This window comes from Harpegnathos saltator, unplaced genomic scaffold (assembly GCF_003227715.2).
Source record: "Harpegnathos saltator strain DR-91 unplaced genomic scaffold, Hsal_v8.6 scaffold676, whole genome shotgun sequence".
In the NCBI taxonomy this organism is placed as follows: domain Eukaryota; kingdom Metazoa; phylum Arthropoda; class Insecta; order Hymenoptera; family Formicidae; genus Harpegnathos; species Harpegnathos saltator.
In genome coordinates this window covers 229,621-254,921 of record NW_020230511.1, presented here as the reverse complement: position 1 = coordinate 254,921, position 25,301 = coordinate 229,621, and the positions used below count along the sequence as shown (strand labels likewise).

General features: G+C 50.3%; 4 protein-coding genes and 1 long non-coding RNA gene across 8 annotated transcripts; 3 read left to right on the top strand and 2 right to left on the bottom strand.

Moving 5' to 3' along the window:
• The first annotated feature begins 22 nt into the window (after positions 1-22).
• abs (ATP-dependent RNA helicase abstrakt) lies at positions 23-3,372 on the top strand. The gene is made up of 10 exons (XM_011143949.3): positions 23-443; positions 533-800; positions 886-1,231; positions 1,331-1,464; positions 1,554-1,710; positions 1,794-1,956; positions 2,074-2,374; positions 2,502-2,651; positions 2,811-2,993; positions 3,081-3,372. Exons 1-10 carry the CDS (start codon positions 408-410, stop codon positions 3,215-3,217), a joined length of 1,875 nt encoding a protein of 624 aa, XP_011142251.1. The 5' UTR covers positions 23-407; the 3' UTR covers positions 3,218-3,372.
• Positions 2,178-5,688, bottom strand: LOC112589958 (uncharacterized). 2 transcript variants are annotated; one of them, XR_003113897.1, is made up of 5 exons: positions 5,641-5,688; positions 5,090-5,281; positions 2,797-3,037; positions 2,465-2,723; positions 2,178-2,328 (listed from the first exon to the last, which is right to left on the bottom strand). It is a non-coding gene; the product is annotated as an uncharacterized LOC112589958 (long non-coding RNA). The 2 variants fall into 2 exon arrangements; XR_003113896.1 differs by lacking the exons at positions 5,090-5,281; positions 5,641-5,688 and adding an exon at positions 4,488-4,656.
• LOC105184855 (uncharacterized) lies at positions 3,562-7,080 on the top strand. The gene is made up of 5 exons (XM_011143948.3): positions 3,562-3,747; positions 3,889-4,245; positions 4,549-4,863; positions 5,139-5,297; positions 5,417-7,080. The coding sequence occupies exons 2-5, from the start codon at positions 3,914-3,916 to the stop codon at positions 5,913-5,915; spliced, it is 1,305 nt and encodes a 434-aa protein (XP_011142250.1). The 5' UTR covers positions 3,562-3,747; positions 3,889-3,913; the 3' UTR covers positions 5,916-7,080.
• LOC105184857 (golgin subfamily A member 7) lies at positions 6,880-11,661 on the top strand. 2 transcript variants are annotated; one of them, XM_011143951.3, is made up of 3 exons: positions 6,880-7,100; positions 7,799-7,954; positions 8,102-11,661. In XM_011143951.3, the coding sequence occupies exons 1-3, from the start codon at positions 7,092-7,094 to the stop codon at positions 8,390-8,392; spliced, it is 456 nt and encodes a 151-aa protein (XP_011142253.1). In that variant the 5' UTR covers positions 6,880-7,091; the 3' UTR covers positions 8,393-11,661. The 2 variants fall into 2 exon arrangements, with proteins under 2 accessions (XP_011142253.1, XP_011142252.1); XM_011143950.3 differs by lacking the exon at positions 6,880-7,100 and adding an exon at positions 7,164-7,364.
• Positions 11,662-14,165: 2,504 nt separating this feature from the next.
• Positions 14,166-25,013, bottom strand: Pde6 (phosphodiesterase 6). Of its 2 annotated transcripts, none has more exons than XM_025305131.1 (13): positions 23,428-25,013; positions 21,465-21,672; positions 20,720-21,054; positions 20,171-20,422; positions 19,670-20,027; positions 19,062-19,231; positions 18,420-18,642; positions 17,879-17,953; positions 17,765-17,812; positions 17,074-17,355; positions 16,248-16,624; positions 15,406-15,842; positions 14,166-15,267 (listed from the first exon to the last, which is right to left on the bottom strand). In XM_025305131.1, the coding sequence occupies exons 2-13, from the start codon at positions 21,516-21,518 to the stop codon at positions 14,630-14,632; spliced, it is 3,249 nt and encodes a 1,082-aa protein (XP_025160916.1). In that variant the 5' UTR covers positions 21,519-21,672; positions 23,428-25,013; the 3' UTR covers positions 14,166-14,629. The 2 variants fall into 2 exon arrangements, with proteins under 2 accessions (XP_025160916.1, XP_011142255.1); XM_011143953.3 differs by having other exon boundaries at positions 17,765-17,803.
• Positions 25,014-25,301: the final 288 nt, after the last annotated feature.

The window sequence follows — 25,301 nt, the reverse complement described above, 5'->3', positions numbered from 1 at the left end:
CACTATACGTGCATCGTTCCGTTACACTTTCGGCACTTTGTTTAGAGAGTCTTTTGTTCGCTTCCGTGACGGACGTGATTTCTGTAACTGTACGCATATTTCTGTAACTGTACGCATATTTTTTGATCGTGGGGACTGCGTACGCGTTGTCCCTGTTTTTCTGATATCTTCATAATCGTTGACTGGCGTATAGGGGATAGAGTGTAACAGCTCTGCCCAGAGACATTTATTGAACCAGAATCAGAACCAGGCACTTTGTTTACTTCCTCTCGTAAAATGTGATGTGATTATTTTTGTAGGAAATACTGAAAGATAATACATGAAATTGTAATTAACGGTAATACATCGCAGTGTATTGCCTTCGAAAAGCTTTATCATAGCTTTCTGTTCTCTCAAAAGTTTTTACAATGAGTGAAAATCAGGACAATGAGCCTCCAGTAAAGGTAATCTTAAATTTCCGTTAAATAAATTCTTCGTTTTAGCAAATTAATTCATTATCGTTATATTGAATTGGTGGTTATTTTTAATGTAGAGGTACAGAAGAGAGGAGGAGGAAGACAGCCTTGTAGATACAGATGATGAATATGTGCCATATATACCTGTTAAACATCGTAAGAAGCAATTGCTCACAAAGTTGGGTAAACTTGGACAATTGAAAGAGGAAGGCACTAATGCCCTTGGAAAGAGCAGTAGTGAGAATGAGAAAGATGATGCGGATAATGACGATGGACAAGTATGGGGAAGGAAGTCTAATATTTCTCTTTTGGATCAACATACTGAACTAAAAAAATTGGCTGAAGGTACTAAACTTGATGGATAGAAAATTAAAGGATTAGCATAATTTAACTAGGAATTTGATCATATAAAATCCTTATTATATTTTAGCCAAAAAGGAGAGTGCTATGGAAAAGCAATTAAAGGAAGAAGAAAAAATTTTGGAGAGTGTTGCTGAAAATAAAGCTCTGATGGGTGTAGCTGAATTGGCAAAAGGTATCCAGTACAAGGACCCCATCAAAACTAGTTGGCACCCACCAAGAGTAATACTCCATCTAGGAGAAATACGTCATGAGAAAGTACGAAGAAAGCTCAGGATACTTGTGGAGGGTGACGAAGTACCACCACCCTTGAAAAGTTTTAAGGAAATGAAATTCCACAGAGGAATCTTATATGGATTGGAACAGAAAGGAATTATCAAGCCAACTCCTATTCAAGTCCAAGGGATACCTACAGTGTAGGTTCTTATTTATATCTATTTCACTCAATCTTGCTGCGCTAAGTAATTAAAAAGTAAATTATACAAAAAAGCAATGCTAATATTAAACAATTGCAGATTGTCTGGTCGTGACATGATTGGCATAGCTTCTACTGGTAGTGGTAAAACATTGGTGTTTGTTTTACCTATTATTGAATTTTGCCTGGAACAAGAGTTGGATATGCCGTTTATCAAAAAGGAGGGACCTTATGGTAAACATTTATGCAACAATTGATAACTGGAATAATACTTGATCAGTGTATATATATATATACCGATATTAATATCTCTTGGTTCGCAGGTTTGATAATATGTCCTTCCAGAGAATTGGCTAAACAAACGTATGACATAATTCGGCACTATACCAACAGCTTACGGCAAGCAGACTGTCCAGAGATACGTAGCTGCTTGGCGATCGGAGGTGTACCGGTTTCGGAGTCATTGGTGATAATTAACAAGTCGGTATTCGTTACCGCCCCGTTCGTATTTTTGATACGTTTTTTCTATGTTAGATTTGTGACATGTTTTATGTAACTTGCAGAGGAGTACATATAATGGTAGCGACGCCAGGCCGACTGATGGATATGTTACACAAGAAGATGGTTACCTTGAGCGTATGTCGTTATCTTTGTATGGACGAAGCGGATCGTATGATAGACATGGGTTTCGAGGAAGATGTGCGAACGATATTTTCCTTTTTCAGGGTGATTATTCATTTATATATTATTTATATCTTGTGAACCTCAAACACAGATAGGTCAATTGTCGTTTATTAAGATAATGTAAACTACTCACTAAACTTGTTGTTTCTCTTATTACAGGGTCAAAGGCAGACACTGTTGTTTTCTGCTACTATGCCGAAGAGAATTCAAAATTTCGCACGTTCGGCGTTGGTAAAGCCTGTGACAATAAATGTCGGACGTGCCGGCGCCGCTTCGATGAACGTGATACAGGAAGTCGAGTACGTCAAGCAGGAGGCTAAAATTGTTTATCTCCTGGAGTGTCTCCAAAAGACCGCGCCACCGGTGTTGATATTCGCGGAGAAGAAGCGCGATGTGGATGCTATTCACGAGTATCTGCTCATAAAAGGAGTAGAAGCTGTTGCAATACACGGAGGCATAGGTACGTTACAATTCAAAGTGTGGAACTGCTAAAAAACTAAGCGAATAAATTATGGTTATGGCATGGCACTTATTCTCTTGTTTATTTTACCGTGGGATATTCGAGGGCTGTTACTTCTGTGCTACAGATCAGGAAGAGAGATCACGCTCCGTCGAGGCATTTCGCGGAGGTCGGAAGGACGTGCTGGTTGCGACGGACGTTGCGTCCAAAGGTCTTGATTTTGCTGATGTGCAACACGTGATTAATTACGATATGCCGGATGACGTGGAGAATTACGGTAATTTACCATCATTTTCTTTTATTTTGATTATACGTGTATTCTCAGTGTGTCGTACCAAAGGAATGAGTCCTGTAAATAAAATTGAAAAGAAAATCGCGACACATGAAATTATTGTATCAAAAGAATCGGATGTTGACGTTACCTCTTTCGATGCAGTTCACAGGATAGGACGTACCGGTCGCTCCGGGCGTACCGGCATCGCGACGACTTTTATCAATAAGGCGAACGACGAGTCTGTGTTGCTTGACCTCAAGCATCTGTTGATGGAGGCGAAGCAGAAGGTGCCGCCGTTCTTGTTGGAACTTTGCTCGGAGAATGAAAAGTATCTCAATCTGGGAGGTATGATTGCCGATAATTGTGTAATAATATGTCAATGTCTTTTTCTGAAATAATACAGGGTTTTATGTTTTTTTTGTCTTATTACAGACGAGCGTGGTTGCAGTTATTGCGGCGGTCTCGGTCACAGGATCACAGAGTGTCCGAAACTGGAAGCCGTTCAGAATAAGCAAGCATCAAATATCGGGCGTCGTGATTATCTGGCTAGCAACGCGGCGGATTACTAACTTTTAAGATACTTTTTTAATAAGTGCGTATTGTACATATGTATATATATACAAAGATTTATTTGTACGAATTGAGTTACTATAAGAACAAAATATATATAAAGGAGTAAGAGATGTGACACACACATAAAATTGTAACGTTATATTTGGTATGTTTGTGGGGATGATTACATGGAAAATAGACAGATAAGTGCACAACTTCAGGGACTAGTTTATTTCAACGAGAAGATGCGGTCGTGTTAGAGTGAAACAAAAACTGTAGCATCTGTCACGCGTGACTCCTTCAGACACTGAGTTGCGCGCACTCTTCAGATCCATCCGATTATAAATCGAAAAATAATTCCAAATTCTTGTGCACAATGACGAGTCCATTTGCCCGGCCTTAACGAACGCCGGGCGCACCGCCTGAGATGAGTTGTTTAGGATCGCAAGTTTTCGCAACATGAAAAGATATCGAGTCAGTCATCCGAGCGTCAAGTCGTCGCGCCGACCAAGCAGATTTATTCTTCAGAAACTCCATAAAGCACGAGGTTTTTACGTTTTTTCCTTGAAATTATCTGATCGATTATCGTTTATAATGACCTTCCTCGGAACGTCAAACGCGATATCTACGCGATAACGGCGTTAAATATTTGTACACGTTGTTAATTAATTATTTCTCGCATGTCAAGAGTCACTTAGCGAGGACGATCAACGATGGCGAGCCGGAGATCGCGAATCGGTGCGCCTGGTCTCACGAAAACGCAGGCGTTACGGCACGCGAAAAGTGCCGCTCTAATAAAGGAATATGAACAGAAGAAGGAAGCAGGAAGACTGCAGCAAGTGGCGGAGCCTGTCACAAGGCGCAGGCATGTCGTCGCCGAGCAGAAGAAGGTCGATTTCACCAGACCGTCGGTGACGAAGGCGATGATGGCCCGAGTGAAGCATGCGGAGAAGTTTAAGCAAGAGTACGAGCGTAAGCGGGAGGAAACAGCACCCACACGAAGAGTACCGAGGAGAACGGCTGCTCCGATAGGCGGTGATGTCAGGTGATCTTCAAGAATCACCGTTTACACCAACCGTTGCTCAAACGGCTGTGCATTTCAAGTATTTTTTAACACCTTGACCGTCACACTGATCTCCATCTATTGCTTTAACTTGTTCAATTTTGCTCTTGATTGGATTTTGATTTTTAACCGATTAAACATCGGTCACTTTAGTAGTCGAGGTGTTAAACAATATATTTCGGAATTATGGCGACTTTGAATCGACTATATAACAACGGACAAACCTCGGAGGATTCGGCTCCACGGTTCGACTGGGTAAACCAGAAAAATTGAATCCGGATGTAGATTCGGTAGTGAGAGAGTCGCCAGACGCGACCCGACTTCGTCGCCTCCCAGGGCGCCGAGAAGGGCCATACCGCCGAGCGTGAGAAGAGCACCGGAATTGCCGCCTATCCCGGAGAGGACTAGAGAACTGGCGAAGTCGATGAACGCTCAAGTGATCCAAGCCGAGCCGGTCGGCGAAGGTCCGATCGACAGCATCGTGATACCGCCGCGGGCGGTCGACGAGAATCGCACGACGATCGTCAGCATCCCTCAATTGACTGTACGAGGTCCCGAGATGGTGTCCGAAGTGGCGAATCGGTCGATCCAAGTGATCAGGTTGGTGATACTCGCGGAAAAATGCTGAGAAATGGCCGGACGAAGGCGCGGAGCAAGCTTTGTTCGCATGAAGCTGCCTCGATAGATCCTAAGGCTTTTCAAAGATAATTTTCTACGAATCAAATTTTCAACTTCTGACCGTTCCGACGGAAACGTACTAACTTGTTAATTGTTGTATTATTCCGAATATCGCGAATATATTTGTCAGGTAATGAGTAGCTCTTACCATGTTGTCATCATTTAACGGCTTGTTGATGACGAGTGTCGTTTCGCAGCGAGACTCTTGACGAGCAAGATACGTCGGAGGCTGCCGCGGTGCAGAGCAAGTTGGAGGACCTGCAGCAGGCGAGGCGCGATTTCGTGATGGCCGTGGCGAATGTCGGCGGTAACGCCGTGCAGCTGACGACTGAAGAGAGACCTAGGTACATACACAGGTGAGAATGATCAGAGCATTGTTATAGTGACAACAATCAAGGGGAATTTCGGAGGTTTCTCATTACTGCTCTCGCAAGAATCAAGCTCTCACGGCTCATCGATTGTCCACGTTTAACAGAGTGCCTGACATCGAGGGGGAGATGTTCCGTGTCGAGTACGGCAGGGAACATCCGAGCGTCGTAGCGGCGCGCGAATTCGCTCAGAGAAGCATGGCCGGCATCAGGGAGAGGGAGGCGGCTCGCAGGGCCGAAGAGGAGTTCTCGAAATTTGCTAGGCAACCTTTGCCGGAGGATTTGCGCTTCGACGTGCCGTTCGAGCAGGAGTTCTTCCAAGAGGACATACCGTGGGAAGAGACCGAGGATTTGAGTATGCCGCGTCCCACCAGGATGATGGATATACCGGTGCGCGAAGAGCCCTACGACTATTCTACCTTCGATCCAGAGGAGCTCGAGAAATTTTTTGACGTGGAACAGTATCCACCTAGTCCGCCATATGGGCCACCACCCGGTCGTGAGCATCTACATCCGGATCTGTGGGAGCTGGAGGATCCTTGGGCCACGTGCGGACGGTGCTCGCGGCAAGACGTGTCCGACCTCATGCGCTTCGACAGTCCTTGATCTTTCGTCCTTTCACATTGTCCTATTTCTGAGATGTCGACGCAGAGAACACTGACGTGAGAAGAGGCACTCGATCCCATTCGAATATGAGAAACAGAAGAAAACTAATTGTGAAAAATTCTGCAAGAGCAAAGGGAATATTAGTCAAGAAACTACACGGACGAAAGTTCGAATATATACACATAATTTATCGACGATAATTTTCTTTAGGACACCATCATATGTCGAAGATATCGTCATATATGGGCGACATACATACAGCTCTTGTACATAAATTTACATAAATTTAGCTTCAATAAATCGAGATACGTGCAAATAAACGTAATTCGAAGATACATTTTTTGCAAATTGGATTTTTTCACCGTCAAGTCTTGCTTATTTTACCGCTATTAAGCTGTCTCATACTCTCACCGTTGCATCGACGAATCGCGCAGCACTCGTCGCACTTCGTACAACGACATGATTTTATATAATTTTTCACTTGGACCAATTTCTCCGGGAAATCCAACCAAGGCCAAGTTTTGAACCTGTACTTAGAAAAGAGTTTCTAAGCGTATCATTTAAATTGTATCTAAGTTGTATCATTTTGCTATGTACTTGGAACTTGGAAAAAAAAACTATAGACGTCTTCCCTCCATTCTCGCGCTCTTTGAAATTACCTCTCCACCCCTCCTCCTCTTCCTCGCCACCCTCTCTCCGTCGCTCCCGCCATTCGCCATTCAAAGCTCACTTCAGCCTGAACGCGGAAAGAAGCGGCAAAATGCGAACAAATCCGTGATGTACTGCGCGCTCCGACGCGCTCGGTACGCTCGCGCGGTTTTCTTCTTCGCCTTTCCATCACTCAGAGCGGTTGAACGTGCATTTATCTCACGTCAAATGTAAACAAAAGTGCGAGGAAACGTCGCGCGCGAAGGAAAGGACTATGACCGAGCGTTGCATGACTGTGGCTGATAACTGTTTGCGCGCGCACGATTCATGGCGGCCGCGAGTCATCGTACGGAACGGTTCGTGTGCAGCCGACGACGGTTCCTCGGCTTTCTCGGCGGATAATCATCGTTCGAACGTCGGCCCGCGGCAGTTGTGAGAGCGGTTCTCGCGCGCGACGAGCCGTCAGGGTTCCCGGAGCCCGGTTTTACGCCCGAGTCGTACCAAACAGCCGGCAAAACGAAGCTCAAAATGCCACTGGTGAGTCTGTCCTTCGCTCTCTCTCACTTGCTCTTTCTCGCGTTCAACCGTCCGCGTTCCTGCCTTGGCTGACTGGCTGGCTGGCTGGCTGTTTGTCTGGCTGTCATCCAGCTCTGCTGAGAACACATTTGGTCTTCGTTTCCGCCTTGGGGATCTGTCTGCCGAGAATGTCTCTCGTACTCGCCGACCTGCTCGTCGTATAATAAAAAACGATTGTGCGCGGAACGAGCGAGAATGCGACTGCCCGTCTTCGCGATTTTCGAGGTGAGACCTGGGTGCGGTTTTGTTGGTTATCTACGGTACAGCCGAGAGAGACAGAGAAAGAGACTGCGAATGAAAGGGAAACGGAGCGTCGGAGTGACGAAATTCGAGGCTGTAGCGTTATCGTCGGATTTCGTTCCGTGGACGGCCTATTGAAATGGCTCGCTGGAAGTGTAGCTTAAAGGGGGTCAGTTGTGTGATGGAAAAGTGTGTCAGTGTACAACAGCTGACATGGCAGTGTTAAATAATGCCATTTTAGCAATTTGCTGTATCAGCAGTGATAAGCAATGTTATCACTGGTATTATTGGCTGTTAAGAGCTGTGTAGTTTTTATGCGGGAACTTTGAAAAGAGTCAAGTTTTAGTGAGAGGAAATGGAGGCTCGATGATGCAACTTTTGAGATAATACAGACCATAATCAATCATATATTTTTTCAGGGCAATCACGCTGCCCTGGAGGACATGGCGGCGGGACGAGGGCAAGCGGGTGGAGGGCCTCCCCCAAATTGTCAGAAAGTTTTTATACAACGTGACTACAGCGAAGGCACTATGGTTAGGTTCCAGACACGTTTCCCGACGGAACTGGAGAGCAGAGTGAGTACTGTGATTGCTGAGATAAGCCATTTGATATTTGTCTATCTCTGTACATGTAATATTGATTGAATTAACAAGAGCTTCCGCTTGGAAGCCCAGGCGAGTGAAGACCAAGATATTTACTACAATGTGCCGCCTAATTTTCAGCTGGATAGGCAGTCTTTCGAATACACCATTAATCAGTTGAACAGTTACTTCGCGGAGGCAGAGAGACCCAGTTGCAGAACGTACTGCGAAGGCTGCTTGGCCTGCATCACGGGTTACTTGCTGTACATATGCAAGGAGACACACTATGAGAAGTGTCTGCGAAAGGTAGCAAAGTTTGTCAGCGAACAGAACGACAGGGTCTACAAGCCACGCGGCCTCTTGCTCACGGACCCGACGACGCGCGGGCTCAGGCTAATAGAGATCTCGGTACTGGACCGACCTGCGTCGTGACTGCATATTAGCCGATCCAGGGAGTTCTTCATGTGACCCGCGCACTATTCCGGTGGTTACTTCGCCCGGATCATGGACATACACGCGCTCGTGAGTGCCTGCCGGCACAATTACCGCCTGGTTTGAGCCAGTTGCCAGTGCAAGGTGCAGGGAACACCTATTCGCGGGGGCGATATCGACCGCGTGAGATCGACGGAGCTCCGCGCGCATTTTGCTGCAGCGGGGCCGCTAGTTCTCCGTTGACGAGTCGCGCGACGTTGCGTTCGCAGGGCGCTCCACAGGTACATCTTGCACAGATCAGTTGTTGCGCGATGAGTGCGTGCGCAATGAGGCCGAGCTCTCTCTTGCTCACGGGTCGAGCTTCGTACTTAGTCCTAAGGTAAAATGTAGGTCGCGATGCGTGGATACGACTAGATCCTGTAATGCGTACGATACGATTTAGAAGGGAGGGGTTTCACCGTCGTTCCGTAGATTTATTTGTCAATCTAATTATGATAACAAGCTTACAAGGTTGGCCTAATTGCGACAAGGGAGTCCTCGCGTTCATTGGCACGCACCACGGGCAGGGGAATGGGGAGGGGGGGAGTCTCGATCTTAACGGCAGCTCCGGCGCTTTCGAAAGAGGGCGAGTATCGAAGCGTAAACGAAAAACCGTGGCACTCTATAAGTTGAATTTTCTATACGCGTACAGAAGTAACATACGAAAGTACATAAGGTGCATACGCTGCGAGTCGGGGAGGGGGTGTGTAATTCGTCGGCGGAGGAGAATACAAAGAGAAACTTCGTCCCGTTCGCGTTTATATATATATATATATATATATATATATTGTACACGAGTGCGAGCATCGCGAAAAAGTGAACGAACCGCCGCCGCGTCGACTCGCTGCGTACACAACGAGGTCTACATATTTTTTTACTATTCATTTACGACTTTATCGTCGGCTGCATTTAATTAACTAACTCTAACGCGAACGAGTCGCGCGTCTGCGAATAATTTTGCGAGGACGGCGTTCGACTCCGGTATACCGGCTGCGTATGAGCGTTTCGTTGATGTACCACGCGGAACGAGCCGAGAGAAACATCGAGGTCTTAGATGAGTTTCGCTCCGGCAGGACGCTGACGAATGAGATTCTGAGTTTTCTTATCTTCCGCGATGTATCTTCCATTGCGCTCGGAGCCGCGCGCGCGCGTAAGTCGACGCTCGTCGTTTCGCAAATACGTACGTACACATCGGATGGGGGGGATGTTTTGTTCGTCGGGCGGATGGACGTCTGTGTCGACACAGAGAAAGAGAGAGAGAGAGAGAGAGAGAGAGAGGAGAGAAACAGAGGAAGAGAGAGAAGGTTGCGGATTCGGTCGAAATTACACTGGCACAATTCGCTGCGCTAAAGGAGAAACCCGAGGATTGGTTTAGGGAAATCGTGTAAGAAGCGGTGATAAAAGTAGGTTACGTTCAATCGATCGTTCAGCATTGTGATCAAGGATAAGCCGGAATCATTCGCGATAGGCAGTGCGATATTTCTTCTCTTTTCTCGCTCCACTCGTCGCCCCGGAATGTCCGTCGTTGAAGCAACCGGATCCATCCATTCGGCCATCGTCACCTCCGGTGTCCGCTCGTTCGCTCGCGAGTTATCGAAACTCGCCGAATAGCTGAATCCGTCGACGGCGGATCGCTTTCTTCTGATACTTTCTCGTCAATTAGCTGTAAACGATAATGATCTCAAACGATGTAGCACTCTCGCGGTCGCTACTTCCTCGTGCGCGTACTCTCGGAGCCTAAAAGTATCGTAATACGCAACAAGTGCCGTCGGAAAGGAACGCGTTACCGACATTCTTGGCGCGTACTTACCTCTCAATAGGTACGTCGCGAACGTCGAACCGGTCTATTCTCGACGAGTTCACTTGCCGACACACACGGTGGACCTACACACACACACACACACATACACACGCGCGCACGCATCACACGCGAAATATAAAGCTCGCACGCGCGCGTGTCCGTGTCGCGGCGCGGCCGAGAAATCGATTTCGCGTGTCTCCGCCGTATCTCCCGGGAGCTGAACTCGCCCAAACTTGTGTGTCGAGTTCTTCTCTCAATCCCTGATCGATCGCGATACTCAGCGTGACATCGCGCGTACATAATAGAACGATCTCTCTCGTCCTTGGTCACAATGAAAACGCGGAGCCTATCCGACGTTGTAGTGCGACGTCGCTAAAAGAATCTTGCCAAATCAGCCGTGTCACTGCCTCGGCGTGTGGAGAGAAGTTGCAGGACAGGGAGTGGAGAGGAAGGATCAGGTGAATCGGAGGATTAAGTGTAGAAGAAAAAAAAAAGTAAAACAAAGAAATCTCGCACGAGCTCTAGAGAGAGATCGTCGAGAGACGACTGAAGAAGGGTAGACGCCCGATTTCCGTGATCGAATCGATCGATCGACGACGGACACGACGATCCCGGAAATGGGAAGCGACAACGGGAGCAGGCCTCCTCGGAGAGCTCTCGTTCCAATTCTTTTGGACGTCGCAATATTACGTATAATAGGGCTCTGACCTTATGCAGCGCGCATGCTTGCATACAATGTGTATATAGCGAATTAAATCGTCGACATTCAACACACACACACACACACACACACACACACACATACACACGGTGTAACGAAGAAGAAGAGTTTGTTATACTTAATTTAACAGTAGGACCAATATGATTGATGAGATCCGTAACTGTAAAAGGACACCATCGTACGAGTGTAATTTCTAAATGTTTTAATAATAAAAGAAAACGGCGTATAAATAACCGCCCCATCACAGACCACCAGGCCCGTCCTCCAGAATGCTCCATTCCAGAGTCCTCCAGAGTCCTCCGTTGTCCTGCGACTCTCGGGATATTCTTAGGAAGCGAATGAAAGATTGCATTGCCGAAAGATCTACGTAAATGCGACGCGGAAAGAGCTGATATCCCCGATTGGGAAATCAACGTCCCCGATACACAAGTAGAATTCGGCGTCGTGTTTTATCTCTTATCGGAAGGATCAAACGCGGGACAGCGAGTTTGATCAGTAATTACGTCGTCTATGGATCGTATCAGTGGATCATGAAACAAGTGGAATAACTGACAACGCGCGCTGGGCGGGTTTCTTCTTTTTTTTGAGCACATCCAGATTTTATTTAACCATGTGCAACAATTTCTGATAGGCATATTGATTCGCAGCTATATCAAAAGACTAGAAACCAGTCTCACTCTCGTGTTGCTTCTCAGACTCGGCCGAAAATACACACACACACACACACACACACACACACACACATACACGATGTGCTCTCGAGTGATTCCGTACGTGGATGAGCCGATCGCGCTTCGCGTTTCGGTCTTTCGCACGAACGCCGAACCGATCCGATGTCGCGTGAGAATCGACGCGTTAAACGTCGCTCGAAACGAGGAATAAAAACAGACAAAGAGGAAAAGGAGAAACAAAAAGAGGAGAAAAAAGGGAAGGGAGACGAGAGAAATGAAGAAGAAAGGAAGCACGAGACTCGATTACCGCGTACTTTGCCGAAAGACGGATCGGAGCCATCCGATTGAGACGCGCCAAACGGACGGAGCAACGGAAACGCATAAAACGATGACAACACGTTCGCCGATCGCCCGCGAAGGGTCAACGTACAAAACTCGAACTGGAAATAATCGGCGGACTCGCGATCATGCTTGCGTCATGAGTTACGTTTGTTTGCTCGCTTGCTTGCTTGCTTGTGTGCGTGCGTGCGTGCGTGTGTGCGTGCGTGCATGCGTGCGTACGTGCGCGCGCGTATGGATGAGTTAATCCGATCATTGCCTCCGTTTACGAGCACTGATTACCGCACGGGCACTAAAGTGCCGCTCGCTATGTACCCACGATCGTTACGTACACGCGTATAAGCGATGCCATTGGAGAATGAATTGGATTAAAGTCGAAAAGTCGCGCTACGGAGAAAGTATAAGCGACTGAGCGCAAGAATAAACCCGAGGACCTCGATTGTTGACGGAGTATTGAAGTCGCAAATGCGAGCGGATTGCGAGCGGTTCCGCTCTCGATTTAACGACCCGAGGCCGTCCTTTCGTCCGTGGATTACTTCCGTATTCGGCGATGCGAGGTTCACGCTGGAGAAACCGCGGATGCGGAACAACCCTCATCAAGTTCGCGAGATTTCGTTATCGCGCGTCGAAGAACGCGTGTGGATCGTCTTTCCACCCCGACCGTTCAAGTCAGCTCCGAATTTGTCGGGGGAAAATCACACGGGGAATTTTTCTCTTCGGCGTATCTTCTTCTTCAGATAGGAACAACTGAAACGTTACACACAGAAGATTTTTGCGGGGAATTTAGAACAGTTGAGATCCGCTCGCTTAATGCGCGAGCGCCCCGTGGTGGTCTAGAAAATTCAAAACGCTTCAGATTTAGCCGGGATTGTACGCTTATACAAAATACGAGAATGTACTTTCTCCCTCTCAAAGCCCCGCTTCGCTCCTAAGGTCCGAAATGCTCGAAACTTATTTACTTAAAGTGACTTGAGCAACTTTCTCTCGTTACCTTGAGAACCGCGTCGAACGCTTACAGCGATCGCCCCGCGAAGCGGCAATTATAATTTGCAATCCGCAGATTCGCGATTATATAATTTGCAATTCGCGCTCGTTCCCAGTGCAAAATTCGCGCTTGTATCGTGGAGCAGCATATTCGCGAGTCCTTCGTCTTCGCACGCTATATCCTTACGAGCTGTAAGCATGTGTCACCGATCCCTCCCTCCCTCTCTGCCGAACTGTATATATATATATATATATATATATATATATATATATATAGTATGCGTGTATATTAATCTAGGAGATATCGAGATGTGATACAAAAAGATTGTCAAAATGGAACTCGTCATCCGACGCCCCGACGTCACGACGTTCACATGCACACACAGCACACTCCTTCGCGCTCTACGATTGCGATTATGAGCAATGTCGTTGTGAGGTGCAACGACCGACCGTGTTCTAACTACCTAGCCATCGACTAAATGTACATATTTTACGCAAGTACCGTCTACATGTTATCGCCTTAAGACCTACGGGCAACAGTCTTCTCGGGAGCCGATGCGAGAGACTCTCCTCTCTCGTGAGATCATCTCTTCCGCTTCCTTATTCTCGTTCTTTTTTCCTTCTTTTCTCTTTCTGCTTGCTGCTCCTCTTCCTCCTCCTCTTCCTCCTCCTCCTCCTCCTCCTCCTCCCTCCTCCTCCTCCTCCTCCCTCCTCCTCCTCCCTCCTCCTCCTCCTCCTCCTCCTCCTCCTCCTCCTCCTCCTCCTCTTTTCTCCTTTTCGGGTGCATGCTCGGTTGTTCTCACACGTTCTCACACCGCAAAGGGTTCGCCATTAGCGTTATTACTTCGGCATTTTGATTCGTCGGTTTGCTACGTCTGACACAATGGACATGTTCGTCGGGACCGATGACTCGCGTTTCTGTTTCAGCAAATTTCGACCGATCCGTCGGTAGTTCGCGTCCTTGCTCGTCTTTGGATCCACCTCAGTTGTATGTCCTCGCTTATCCTCCGCATCGAAACATTTCCCGACCCGACGGCTGCTGCGTCTCCCCGCCGTCGATATTGTCAATCTTTCGAGATCCAGTCGAACTCGTCTCGAGCGGTCGCTCCTTATGAGTCGCGAGATTCATCGTTCTTCATTCCCGGTGCTCGTCCTTCCTCCAATCCTCTCGAAACCATATCGAATGATTACTTGGGACTGCAAGGTAGTCGCGTTACGATACTTTCCTCCATCATCTCTCTCCTCCCAGAGAGTTCTTGATAAGGATTCATTTCCCGTAAGTACTCCGCTTCTGCAAAGAACACTTTGAATAGTCCTCCTTGGACGATCTATCAGGGATCATTGTGGTATCTCCCGACAACGATCCTCCGTCTAGCGCGTTAACCAAGCAGACGACGGCGATGCCTCCTGCCGGTCACGCTTTCACCTGCCTGCTGCTATCGCCTGCTATCGTCGTAAGAGCGACTTCTAGGTTCACCCTAAAGGTTCACCCTCGTGTTCCACGTTGATAGCCGCGGTTCCTTCGCCCGTGCAACTTCCCAGGCGATTCTAACGTTAAAGGCTGCCTGTCGCCCATGACCTGGAAGCCGCGACGAGTGCAACTAAATACTCGTTTCCAAGTATCGCCACGTTGTGTGTAGCCATCACTCCGGTATGCTCTCGAGCGTCGTCGAGGTTAGCCGTCAAATGAGCAGGCACAGCTTGTTCCGATTCTTCCGTTCCGGCAGCAACGCTTTCGACTTGCCGGCGTCCTCGGAGCTGCTGCGGGCGTAGAGCGACCTGCTGATGCGGTGGCGGACACCCTTGCTCAACGTGCGGCCGCCTTTCCTCAGCGAGGCGAACCTGCCGAGCGTCGACTTGTCCGGCTGCACCTCCTTCTTCTCGGCGTGGGTGCAGTTCAAGGTCGTGACCGTGAACTCGATGTCCTTGGGCTCGTAGGAGACGAACTCCTCCACCGGCTCCTCGATCGTGTCGCGGTCGATCCACGTGAGTCCCATCTCGACCTTCTCCGCGAGATCCTGCCAGTGCTTCCTGTTGTCCATCGTGCCCTCGTACAGCGGCAGTATCCACGGGAACGTCTCCGACATGACCTTGTAGAGTGGCAAGCAGATGACGTCGATGAAGCCGACCTGCATCTGCGGCAGCTCATCCCGCCTCTCGCGGTCCATCATCGCCACCGGCTGCTGGTTCAGCTGCAACCGCTCCAGGTCACCTTGGTCGAAGAACTCGTCGGCCACCAGCTTCGCCACGCGATGCTGCACCTCCCAGGGCTTCGCTATAGCGCTCACGTCGCAGGCCGTCATCATCATGCCGCATAGTACTGTGTGCGAGGGAACAATCGATTAGTTGTGTGGGAAACTTTGACTGGTTACCGAACGGTAATGGCCGCGATTTGCGCAATCGGCGGCGATGGTAACGCCTGAGTATACGAAAAGTAAAGAAAAGGCGATTCGCTTACATTCCTTCTTCTCTTCGCTCTGCCAGTCGAATTCGCCCTCGTCGATCACCTCCATAAAGCGATTCCTCTTCTTGAAGTACATCGCCAGGTCGGTCGACAGGATGGCGCTCTCCACGACTTTCATCACCCGCCTGTAGTCCTCCATAGAGAGGCTCTGGAAGATGTTGTTGCTGTCGGAATTCAGGATCATGACGCATTGGTCGAAGTGATGGTGCTCCATCGTGCTCGTTGAGTAGAGGATCGCCAAGGGTGATTCCGTTTTCGTTTGGAAGGCGTTGTTGGTGCCGCGGTGGTCCAGGTCGTGACAGAGACACGCCACCAGCAGTCCCAGGATCTCTAGGTCGGTCATGAATTGCTCCATTCTGCCGGTTTTCAGCATCGCGAACATCGTTTGCGCGACGTTCAGCGCATGCCTCCAGTTGTGGTACTTTACTGGTCTGATTAGTGAGAGACTCCGACTTAGAGAAGGCTTTAGAGAGACGTGTTGGACTGGATAATGAAACGCGGCGAAACAGCGGCTAAATTACTTTGAAGACGAAATTAAGGCCGGTACTTGGAATCGTAAATTATTTGCAACTTCTGCTTGAGAACACAATTAATCGTAGACTTATTCATGGATTGTTATTCATATCAGGTTAGGTAACTATTCATTGATTGTTGCCCAGCTGCATGCGAATCAATATTTTGCGTATTGAATTGCAGATTGATAATTAGAGATTCACAAAGTTCTAATTATTTGACGCGCAATAACGGCTTATCGATCTCCGGCTTGAATCTCGTCGTGGCGCGAGAAGGCGGTCGCGGAAGCGGAGGTTGTAGGCAAGAACGATCGTTATATCCACCTGTAGTTCTTCTTCACACTGAGAATCCACCTGCACAGGACGTCGTACGGTATGTGAAACTTCTGTATCAGATCGCATTGCTTGAACATCCTGATGGTGGCGCGACACGTGTCGTCGTCGGTGAGATCAAAGTCGATGAAGGTGAAACTGTAGAGATTGAACGTCTCCGCGGATGGTATGGAGTCGGAGGTCAGCCTCAGGGCGTCCTCGTTGTTGGCGGTCGCATGGTAGCTGAGGCACTCGAGGGCCACCTTCTGCTTCGCCATCAGCTTGCAGGCGGACTCGTACATCTGCGTGTTGTGGATGCCGAGGCCGCAGAAGATGGCGAACGCCTCGAATATCGAGACGTCCGAGTCGGTGAACGACGTGCCGTTGTCCTGCGCACAATTTCTCCCTGTCAGTCCTCCCTCTCGTCCCTCCCGATTATCTTGCCGAGATTATGTAATCACACGCGACACATTGTTGCCACGCTTGACACTCGTTAATTGGTGCTTGAGCAACAATGTATGCACCTTGTAATTAAGGGGAAGGACGCTCTCGCGACTTTCGCGAGCGAGCGAAGCAGCGGGGGCGCATGCGCGGGGAAGAGAGATCGCTTGAATTAGCAGCGTGACAATGGACGAGCGAAACTCGTCCTCTGCTTGGAAGGAAATCGAATTTCTGCTGCTCGCGAGGTGAACTCGATTTCCAAGAACCGGAAATTTTCTCTCCAAACGCGGTCAAAACGCGCTTTGTCGTTGCCACGTGAAAGAACACGATCGATCTTCTCTCTCCCCCCCCCTCCCTCCCTTTCGCGTAGATCATCGACAACGTGACGTGGTCGAACCTTGTTGATCAACTGAGCCACCCCGATCACGATCCTCTGGCCGTTGACGATCGGCATGCACAGGATACTCCTGATCGGCTCTCTCCCGTTCGCCATCACGTCCTTCTTCAGCCACGTCGTGACGTCGCCGATGTTGAGGATCTGCCCGGTCACGGCTACGTACCTCGCGATCTGTCCCAACGAACTCGACAGGTCGCTCGTGCTTGGTCGATAGATTCGAGCTTCCTGCGTCTCGTTCTCCATCTCGAAGACCATGGTGAATTTATTGCCGTCGGTGGACGCCTGAGAAGCAGACGGAACGACGTTGTGAAAGATTGTCGCGATTCGGGTTCGTCGATCGCGGCGATTTCTTTCTGTCGTCATTGGCATCGCGCTGTCGTCTTTAAAGCGATCGTTTTCTAGTCTCAGTCTCCTGATGCGAAAGCATGTGTGTGTGTGTGTGTGTGTGTGTGTGTGTGTGCGCGCGCGTGTGTGTGAAAACGAGTGGTGTTTATAGGCGAGAGTGAAAAAAGTAGTGTAGCTGTCGAGTTATCGAAGCATTGATGAACGTCACGTGAATTGAGCGTGAGGAAATGGCGGAGGTGCGCTCGTTTTTTATCGAAGCCGCTGGAAAACAAAATTGCATGTTCACATTTATCCGTGCTTCGCGCTCGCTCGTGTTTCGCTCAATGGGAGGTCGGAGATCACTCACGTGCTGTTTTATAATGTCCTCCATGTCGATGTTGTTGCTCTGAGCCGCCAGGAAAGAGAAAAAGATCATCATCAAGACTTACGAATTCGAGTAACACGTGGCGGTGTCACTCACCTCTCGCCTCGACAGCGGCTTTCTGCTCTCTTGCACCGATTTCCCGGGCCGCTCGACGATTTTCTCGAGATGGCCCTGAAACGAGACGCGGAAAATCTCTTCTCGCCGTGCTTTTAATAGCCGCGCGCCAGGCGCGTTCGATTAATTTAATCCGCCTAATTAATCGCGTTCGCGTCTGCTCTTGCAAATTGAGAATGCTTCGTTTCGGCGCGGCGTGTCGGTCGAGTGGCAACAATGAGACATCACGCCGTCGCGCGAAAGAATCGAGATTGAAATGTCAGAGCGAGGTCGAAAGTCGAAATTTTTGTGTCGCGAAAAAAGAGCGAGATCTCTCTCTCTCCCTCCCTCCTTCCCTCCCTCCCTCTCTCTCTCTCTCTCTCTCTCTCTCTCTCTCTCTCTCTCTCTCTCTCTCTCGCTTCCACTCTAGGCTCTACGTTTTTTGCATTTCCTACCACGACCTCGTCACGGTTCGGTGATAAGATCGTTGCAAGCTAGCATCACACGTAGGTTCTCGTGCACACACGGGCAAAAGTGCGCTTACTGCCTCGCCGCAGTCCAAATCCAGCAGATAAACGGCGCATCTCTCGCACTTGAGCAACTCCTTCGCCTCGGTCATGATCTTCGTGACGAGGCACTCGAGATTGTTCTGCTCCTCGAATATGTTCCGCGCCAGGTTGAGGAGTATCTGATTGCGCCTGTACTCCTGCACCGACAGCTCGAACAATTGTGCGTTCTGTATCCCGATGCCGCAAAAGGTGAGGTATCTGAGGTATAATCGATGCGCCGTAAAATTAGACGGGGGTTCGTATTAATAAACGTATCGATCGCGCGCGGCGCCGATTATAATTGCGTTACGGCGATCGCGCGGAGTCTTGTAACATGGCGCGGCGGCCTTGTGTTATGCAATATCAGTTTAATGTAACTATGCTCTCTCTCTCTCTCTCTCTCTCTCTCTCTCTCTCTCTCCTCTCGTCCCTCTTTCTCTTTTTCTCTCTCCCAGTCTCTCTCCCGTCCCGATCGTTGCTACGCGCGATCGTACGATGCCGTGCGATCACTTCTTTCTCAAAATACCCCTTCGATATTCGCTCTCGACATCAAATGCGCGCACGATACGAACGCGTGCGTGCACACACACACACACACACACACACACACACACACACAAACACGCATGCATACGCACCTTTGAAACACCTCGACGTCCCTCTCGGTGAATTCGTTGCTACCGTTCGTCTTGTTGATGATCTGAGCGACCCCGATGACGTCGCCCTCGTAGTTGCAGATGGGCATCGACAGGATCAACGTCGTCTTGTAGCCGGTCCGCATGTCGATCGCGCTGTTGAACCTCGGATCCTGATGGAACGCGACGAAAATATCCGTGTTAATGTCAACGACAAGAACGGCGACGACGACGACAACAACAGCGCTAAAGGTGTAAACTTGTAACGTCGATTAATTAATGGCCGTCGTCGGGTAGGCCGACTATTTAGAGAGTTAATCACGCGATCTTTCTCTCTCTCTCTCTCTCCCCCTCACTCACTCACTCACTCAATCACTCTCTCTCTCTCTCTCTCTCTCTCTCTCTCTCTCTCTCTCTCTCTCTCTCTCTCTCTCTCTCTCTCTCTCTACCGCGCGACGTTCGTCGTATTAATTACAGCGTCGTGGAAGATCGTTTCGACGGAGGGTTCAACGTGCGTAAACGCGCAGCACGGTGCGTATCGATCGCACCCTCTTCTCCTCCTCTCCCTCTTCCCCCCCCCCGCCCCGAGAGAAAGTATAAGTTGGTGAAACCTTGTAAGCGTCCTTGATGTTGATAATTTCCTTAGTTTGCGCCACATAACCGGCGATACCGACCCCGAACGGTATCTTAATCTCCTCGTTCTTAGCCCGTTGTACGGCCTCCTCGAGTTCGGTGTCCTGCGTGACGTCGAACAGCTTCGCCACTAGGTACCGGTCCTCCAAGGGACCTTTCGCCAGGAACAGGCTGCCGCGATCGGCGTGCGTGAGTAGGCCGACGTTCACCAGGATCTTGTGGCAGAGCACGTTGATGTCAAGCTCGTTCGCCACGTCCCTGATCAGCTCCATGAACAGGTCGCTCTCATCCAGTCTGCCGAGCTCTTCACGACGACCCATCAGCGAGCTGTGAGTCCTAGAAGATGGTGGCATAGCAAGGATCGCTCGAGGTCGCTTCTCGTTGGCTCATTTAGGTCAGATCGGCAAAAGTCCTACCCCCTTCCCCTCTTCTTCATAAAAGCGTAAAATAGCGAGACGACATCGCTATGTTATTGTTACCTGTTGGGACTCTTGCTACGCTTGGCAGGTGAACTCGAGGCCAGCCAGGTTTGGAAGAGATCGGACGTGACGCTGTTGCGTTTGCCGCGTCCGAGGAGGCTCTCCTCCTGACGCACGCTCGACGTGCTCGGCGTCCTCGTCTGCGTCTGCTGCTGCATACTACTACATATGCTCTGCAATCGTTGTCGCAGCTGGGAACTCGCGTTCTTCCGCAGCCACATCTCTACCAGAGCAGGGTGGGTCTCCAGGTACCTTTGCGCCGCGAGGGGTCGTCGTGGAAAGCAACAGAACGGTGACGAAAGACGAAAAGTGTATAGAAAAAGGACATTCAGGGTGTGTTTCTTCCGGATGGATACCGCGTTTTTATTCAGCTTCGTGCCGACGTTTTGCAAACATTGCAGCTTGCATCATCAGGGCTCGGAGCTCGTAGTTCCATCCGGAAGAAACGCACCCTGATTGTATCAATGGCCGCAAAAGTCTAAAAACTAGTAAAAAGGACATGTTTGCGCGATCGCGGTTCTTCGAGGTCGTTTCCTCGATTAGAGTTACCTGCCGACCCTGTCCATGGTAAGGCTGTCGTCCTCGTCGTACTCATGTATGGTGTCCTGGCAGCTGACCCTCTTGCTCCTGCATAGCCTGGCGATCTCGCCCTCCTTCACGTCAGTCTTTGTGCTTGTACTTAGGGGAACTACTTTTGATTCTGGTAGCGCGGACGTTTTCAGTGTTCCCGGACTGTTACCGGCGGGATCGGCCGCGTGTTGCGATTCCTGGGGATTGGACGAGCGCACCAGGGGACACTCGTCCTTCTCCGGGGCCCGCGAGGACATCGGCTTCGTCGAGATCTTCATGGTCTCGAAGCTCTCGATGTTGTTGTTGTGATTCGCCTACGATAGGTATCGCGGGTATCATTCGCGGTTCGCGTGCGCGAATTTTTTTACCTGAGACTTTGCACCGCGTTCGCGAGTTAGCTCGGGTTAGCTCGGGAAATCGCGCGTGATAGTCTGTGCGACTTCCGGCTGCGTCTCGCCAAGAGCGGCGACATCCGGATTCTCATGCGGATTGCGATTCTCTGCCGACTGTCGGCTGTCAGATTGTCCGTGATTGTCGTGATTTCTTACGAATCTCGCTTTTACGAGCATTATTTCCGGTTCTTTTCTTTTTGCAAGCAATTTCCACGTCGTCAGGCAAACACGCTCGAGCCCCGATCGTCGACTCGGTGTGTTCACAGGCGTTGTCGAAACGCAGCCGCACGGTTACAACGCGGCGAAAGCATTAATGCAAATTGTTTAATTACTTCCATGTCGGCGGCCTCCGACAACTCATCATCCACTTCGACTTCTGCTTCCATATCACCTTGAGCTTAATGTAACGTGCATCGGGCGCAATAGGAACGTTCAGTTATGCTCGCGACGAGAGCCGTGCGAATGAGGAAGCTTCACGTCCCGCTGCCCCTTCGCTTTCCGGCGTTTGCACGCGCCTTTGCGAGTTGCGCAAACTCGAATCTGAAAGAAGTTTTCGCGAATTTGTTCGTGGCGCCAATTCACCCTCTGCCGCTTTTTCTCTCTTTTTATCTATTCATCCATCCATCTTTCTCTCTCTCTCTCTCTCTCTCTCTCTCTCTCTCCTTATTTGCAATTTGTCGCTACTCGTAGAGACAATTACAACTTGTCGAATAATGGCAGTAATAGAGTGACGGTATTCTTCGGTTACGGTATTTTACTTTACGGTGTAAACACACCGTAAAGTAAAATACCGTAAAATAAAATACGTGAAACCAGAAAATTTTCGCAATACCGTATCTCTCAGATACGGTAAACGTAAATCGTCGAACATTACTCGCTGGGAAATAACGTCGCAATGTACGCGACCAACAGCATTCACAATCAACGTTTACCGTATCTAAGAGACAGCATTGCAAAAAAACCCGCCAATGAGTTCGCGCGTATTCCAACTTCGTTGTAACAATCAGTAACGTCGATTAACGTAATTCGCACTCGGCATCGCGCCGTAACTCGATCGTCATTTCGATCATCGCTTATATCGCCGGACGAGGCTTCGTACAAATGCCGGGGAACACTTTAAGATTTTATGAGCCCCGTCTGAATGCCCGGAACGTCATCTACAAATGTCGTGGATCGACGGCGATCCCATGAATTTCCTATTTCATTGCTATGACTTGTGTTACTCGCGCACGGACGCCACCACCCCGCACCCACCACCTTCGCCGCCGCCACCACCCCCGCTAAATAAACCACCCTCTTTGCGCGTTTTCGTCCTCTTTCGTCCCCGGAGATCGAAGGCAACGACCCATCGGGGAAATCCACGTCTAATCACTGAATTATGAAATTACGCAATTCAATATTCACGAGAGCCGCCCCGTCGCCGTCTGCAATTCTCCACGAGAATAACCGCTTCGTATTAAGTCCCTTGTTAATACGTTTCCTGTCGATGATTATCCTCCTGCCCGCCTGCGCGCCTCGCGCTCTCGCGCGACATTTTACCCGTCAAGTCGGAATCGAGACTGCGAGGATAATTGGAATGTCATGACGTCGGACGGCACGGCGGCACGTTCAATAAGACATTCTCGCTCATCGTCAGAGGTTGCTCATTATATTATATTTAAGCGCGTCGCGCGTATCACGCTGCAGTTATTTTCGCTACGATATGCGCTTCTCTCTCTCTCTCTCTCTCTTTCTCTGTGTGTGCGAGCTGACGCGGGATGTCATTGCGTTGTTGTTCAAAGCGCGTGTGTATCGCGAACTATTTTCAAATTCGTCTCCGACTGACGCACCACGTCAGACCGTCAAAGAAAGCGGAAAAACAGAAAGAGTGACGAGCACGTGCTTACGCTGCGCATGGAGACTCCGGCATCGAGGCTCTCGACTTCGAGCTAGCTAGCTCGTCGTGGCCTTTTAAATTGTAACGAGGAAAAAGAAGCGATTCTCTTCGAATTTGCCGAGAGCTGTCGAGAGAGAGAGAGAGAGAGAGAGAGAGAGAGAGAGAGAGAGAGAGAGAGAGAGAGAGAGAGAAAGAGAGAGGGAGAGAGAGAGCGGCGCTCTCGTCAAGTATTTATGCCAGCAGCGTGAATATTCGATTCGCGGGCGGAAAAATCCATTCTCCGATACGCAAATTCGATCGCGACGCGATCTCTCCCCCCCCACCTCTCGCTCTCTCTCTCTCTCTCTCTCTCTCTCTCTCTCTCTCTCTCTCTCTCTCTCTCTCTCTCTTGCACAATAAGCCGCATAAATACAGCTCACCTGCAGCAGCAGCGATGAAACATTGGCAAAGAGCGTCTTGTGAGCGCAGCACAGCCGCACGTCCGGCCCGAAATAGCCATCACTCCTGTAAAATGTCATTCGCGATTTCTCGACACCGCGCATGAAAGCCCGTCTTTATGGACAATCGAGTCCTTGATCGACGGTCATCGCGTCGAGCAGACATCATCATCGTCTCAGCGTGCCGTAACATTCCCCCCCCCCTTACGTCGCGTCTCCCGGCCACTATTCTTCTTCAACACGAGCACACTTCACGTCGCCTCCGATAAACATACCTCCTTCGCGCGTGCCTTTGTCGTAAGGACGACGTCGATCTGCTCGACGCCGATCCTGCGGGCCACCTGCGACTCGCACACACGTCGACGGTGGTCGACCGGTCACGTCCCACCTCCTTCGTCGGACCGATCTCGCCGATCTCTCACGCCTCTCGGATGCAACGTGCTCCCCCGCGGCCGCACGTCGCGAATCGCGCGCGACCGGACGGAAAGGACGAACGTGAGGGAGACGCTGTTTCGCGCGAATCACCGTCGGCGAGGACTCGCAGGGATTCGGGAGCACCGTCGGCTGCGATCACGCAGACGCGTACTCGCGAACGTAAGCCGCGTACTTTTTTTTCCTCCTCACTTGGTCAGGTTCGGCGGCAGCGCTCGATATGCCTGCGGTGTGTCCGACGGCACGCGAACCTTCGCGTCCTCGTCGGCTTCCTCATCATCTCGCCGCGCCGGGGCCTCGAGCGGATTCGGGCCTGAGCCGATTTTGCCACCTCGTCTCCCAGCCAGCGTCTCGCGGTCACCCGCCACTTAATGAGCTCCTACCGCGGCGCGTATCGTTATTTAATTAGCGCGGAGATTAATTACCGCAGCGCACCGGCTGATTAGAGAGTTCCCCCCACCCTCCCGCGCTCCTTGCCCCGCGACCTCCGCCGAGGTCGCGACTGGTTCACCATGCGAGACCATGCGTGATCGGGCCCCGAAGGAGGAGCCGCGAGGACACGGCTGCAGGAGCCGCGGCAGCTTCCGCCAGCAGGACCATCGCCTGCGGAGGACTTCGATCGTCCCCACAGGAGGACGCCGTCGGCCCCAAATAGAAAATCCCCCACGGCCTACCCTCGCAACCTCCGGGCGACGAGGATCCCAGCGATCTCGCGGCAGGATCAACGCGCAGCCCGACGTTCGATCGCCAACTCGAAGCCGCGTCGGCCGGCGAGTCCTCGCGAGACGCTCCTCTTCCTCGTCCTCATCCTTCCTCCTCCGCGGCCGGCGAGATCGTCCTGTGAGGCTGATCAACGGGGAGGGTAGGAAACGCCGAAGAAGCTCCCGGGTGGACCGACTAGCCGGCAGCTGGGGAGCGTCCAGCAATTATCGCGGAATCTCGTCGATCCCGCAAAGATCCTCGAGCCGATCCTCTTTCCCGCGACTCACCCCCGAATCACCATCCCTCCAAGGACCACCTCGTCCTTTCAGTGTCATATTTCAGGATCAACTCGCTGGCTCCGCAGTTTCCACTCGCTCGGCACACACAGTCTCTCCCTCTCTCCCCCTCTCTCTCTCTCTCTCTCTCTCTCTCTCTCTCTCTCTCTCTCTCTCTCTCAACTCCCTCTCTCTTTCTCTCTCTATCCACCTCACTCTTCCCTGCGGAACGGTTTCCGCTTCGGATTCGCTCCAATTTCCGAGTACGTCGAGGGTACCGGGGTAGGACGGCACCCCTTGGTGGACGATCGACGGAATCGCTGAGACGCGCGATGATCGGCGACGCTCTCGCATATACGTTCCGCGCCGCGGATGTCGGAGCGCGAAGCTCGATGTGGAGAAGCGGCTATGGACCGCTTGAAAGCTCCGAGCTTACTGAAGCCTCTC

Coding starts and splice junctions, on each gene's coding strand:
- abs (XM_011143949.3), top strand. CDS start 408: ATGAGTGAAAATCAGGACAATGAGCCTCCAGTAAAG. Junction 444..532: donor ACAATGAGCCTCCAGTAAAG/GTAATCTTAAAT, acceptor TTTTTAATGTAG/AGGTACAGAAGAGAGGAGGA. Junction 2,994..3,080: donor AAAGTATCTCAATCTGGGAG/GTATGATTGCCG, acceptor GTCTTATTACAG/ACGAGCGTGGTTGCAGTTAT.
- LOC105184855 (XM_011143948.3), top strand. CDS start 3,914: ATGGCGAGCCGGAGATCGCGAATCGGTGCGCCTGGTCTCACGAAAACG. Junction 4,864..5,138: donor CGGTCGATCCAAGTGATCAG/GTTGGTGATACT, acceptor GTCGTTTCGCAG/CGAGACTCTTGACGAGCAAG. Junction 5,298..5,416: donor AGACCTAGGTACATACACAG/GTGAGAATGATC, acceptor CACGTTTAACAG/AGTGCCTGACATCGAGGGGG.
- LOC105184857 (XM_011143950.3), top strand. CDS start 7,335: ATGCGACTGCCCGTCTTCGCGATTTTCGAG. Junction 7,365..7,798: donor CCGTCTTCGCGATTTTCGAG/GTGAGACCTGGG, acceptor ATATTTTTTCAG/GGCAATCACGCTGCCCTGGA. Junction 7,955..8,101: donor CGACGGAACTGGAGAGCAGA/GTGAGTACTGTG, acceptor CCTAATTTTCAG/CTGGATAGGCAGTCTTTCGA.
- Pde6 (XM_025305131.1), bottom strand. CDS start 21,518: ATGGAAGCAGAAGTCGAAGTGGATGATGAGTTGTCGGAGGCCGCCGAC. Junction 21,055..21,464: donor CGGAGGCCGCCGACATGGAA/GTAATTAAACAA, acceptor TACCTATCGTAG/GCGAATCACAACAACAACAT. Junction 20,028..20,170: donor CGTAGCAAGAGTCCCAACAG/GTAACAATAACA, acceptor ACCATCTTCTAG/GACTCACAGCTCGCTGATGG.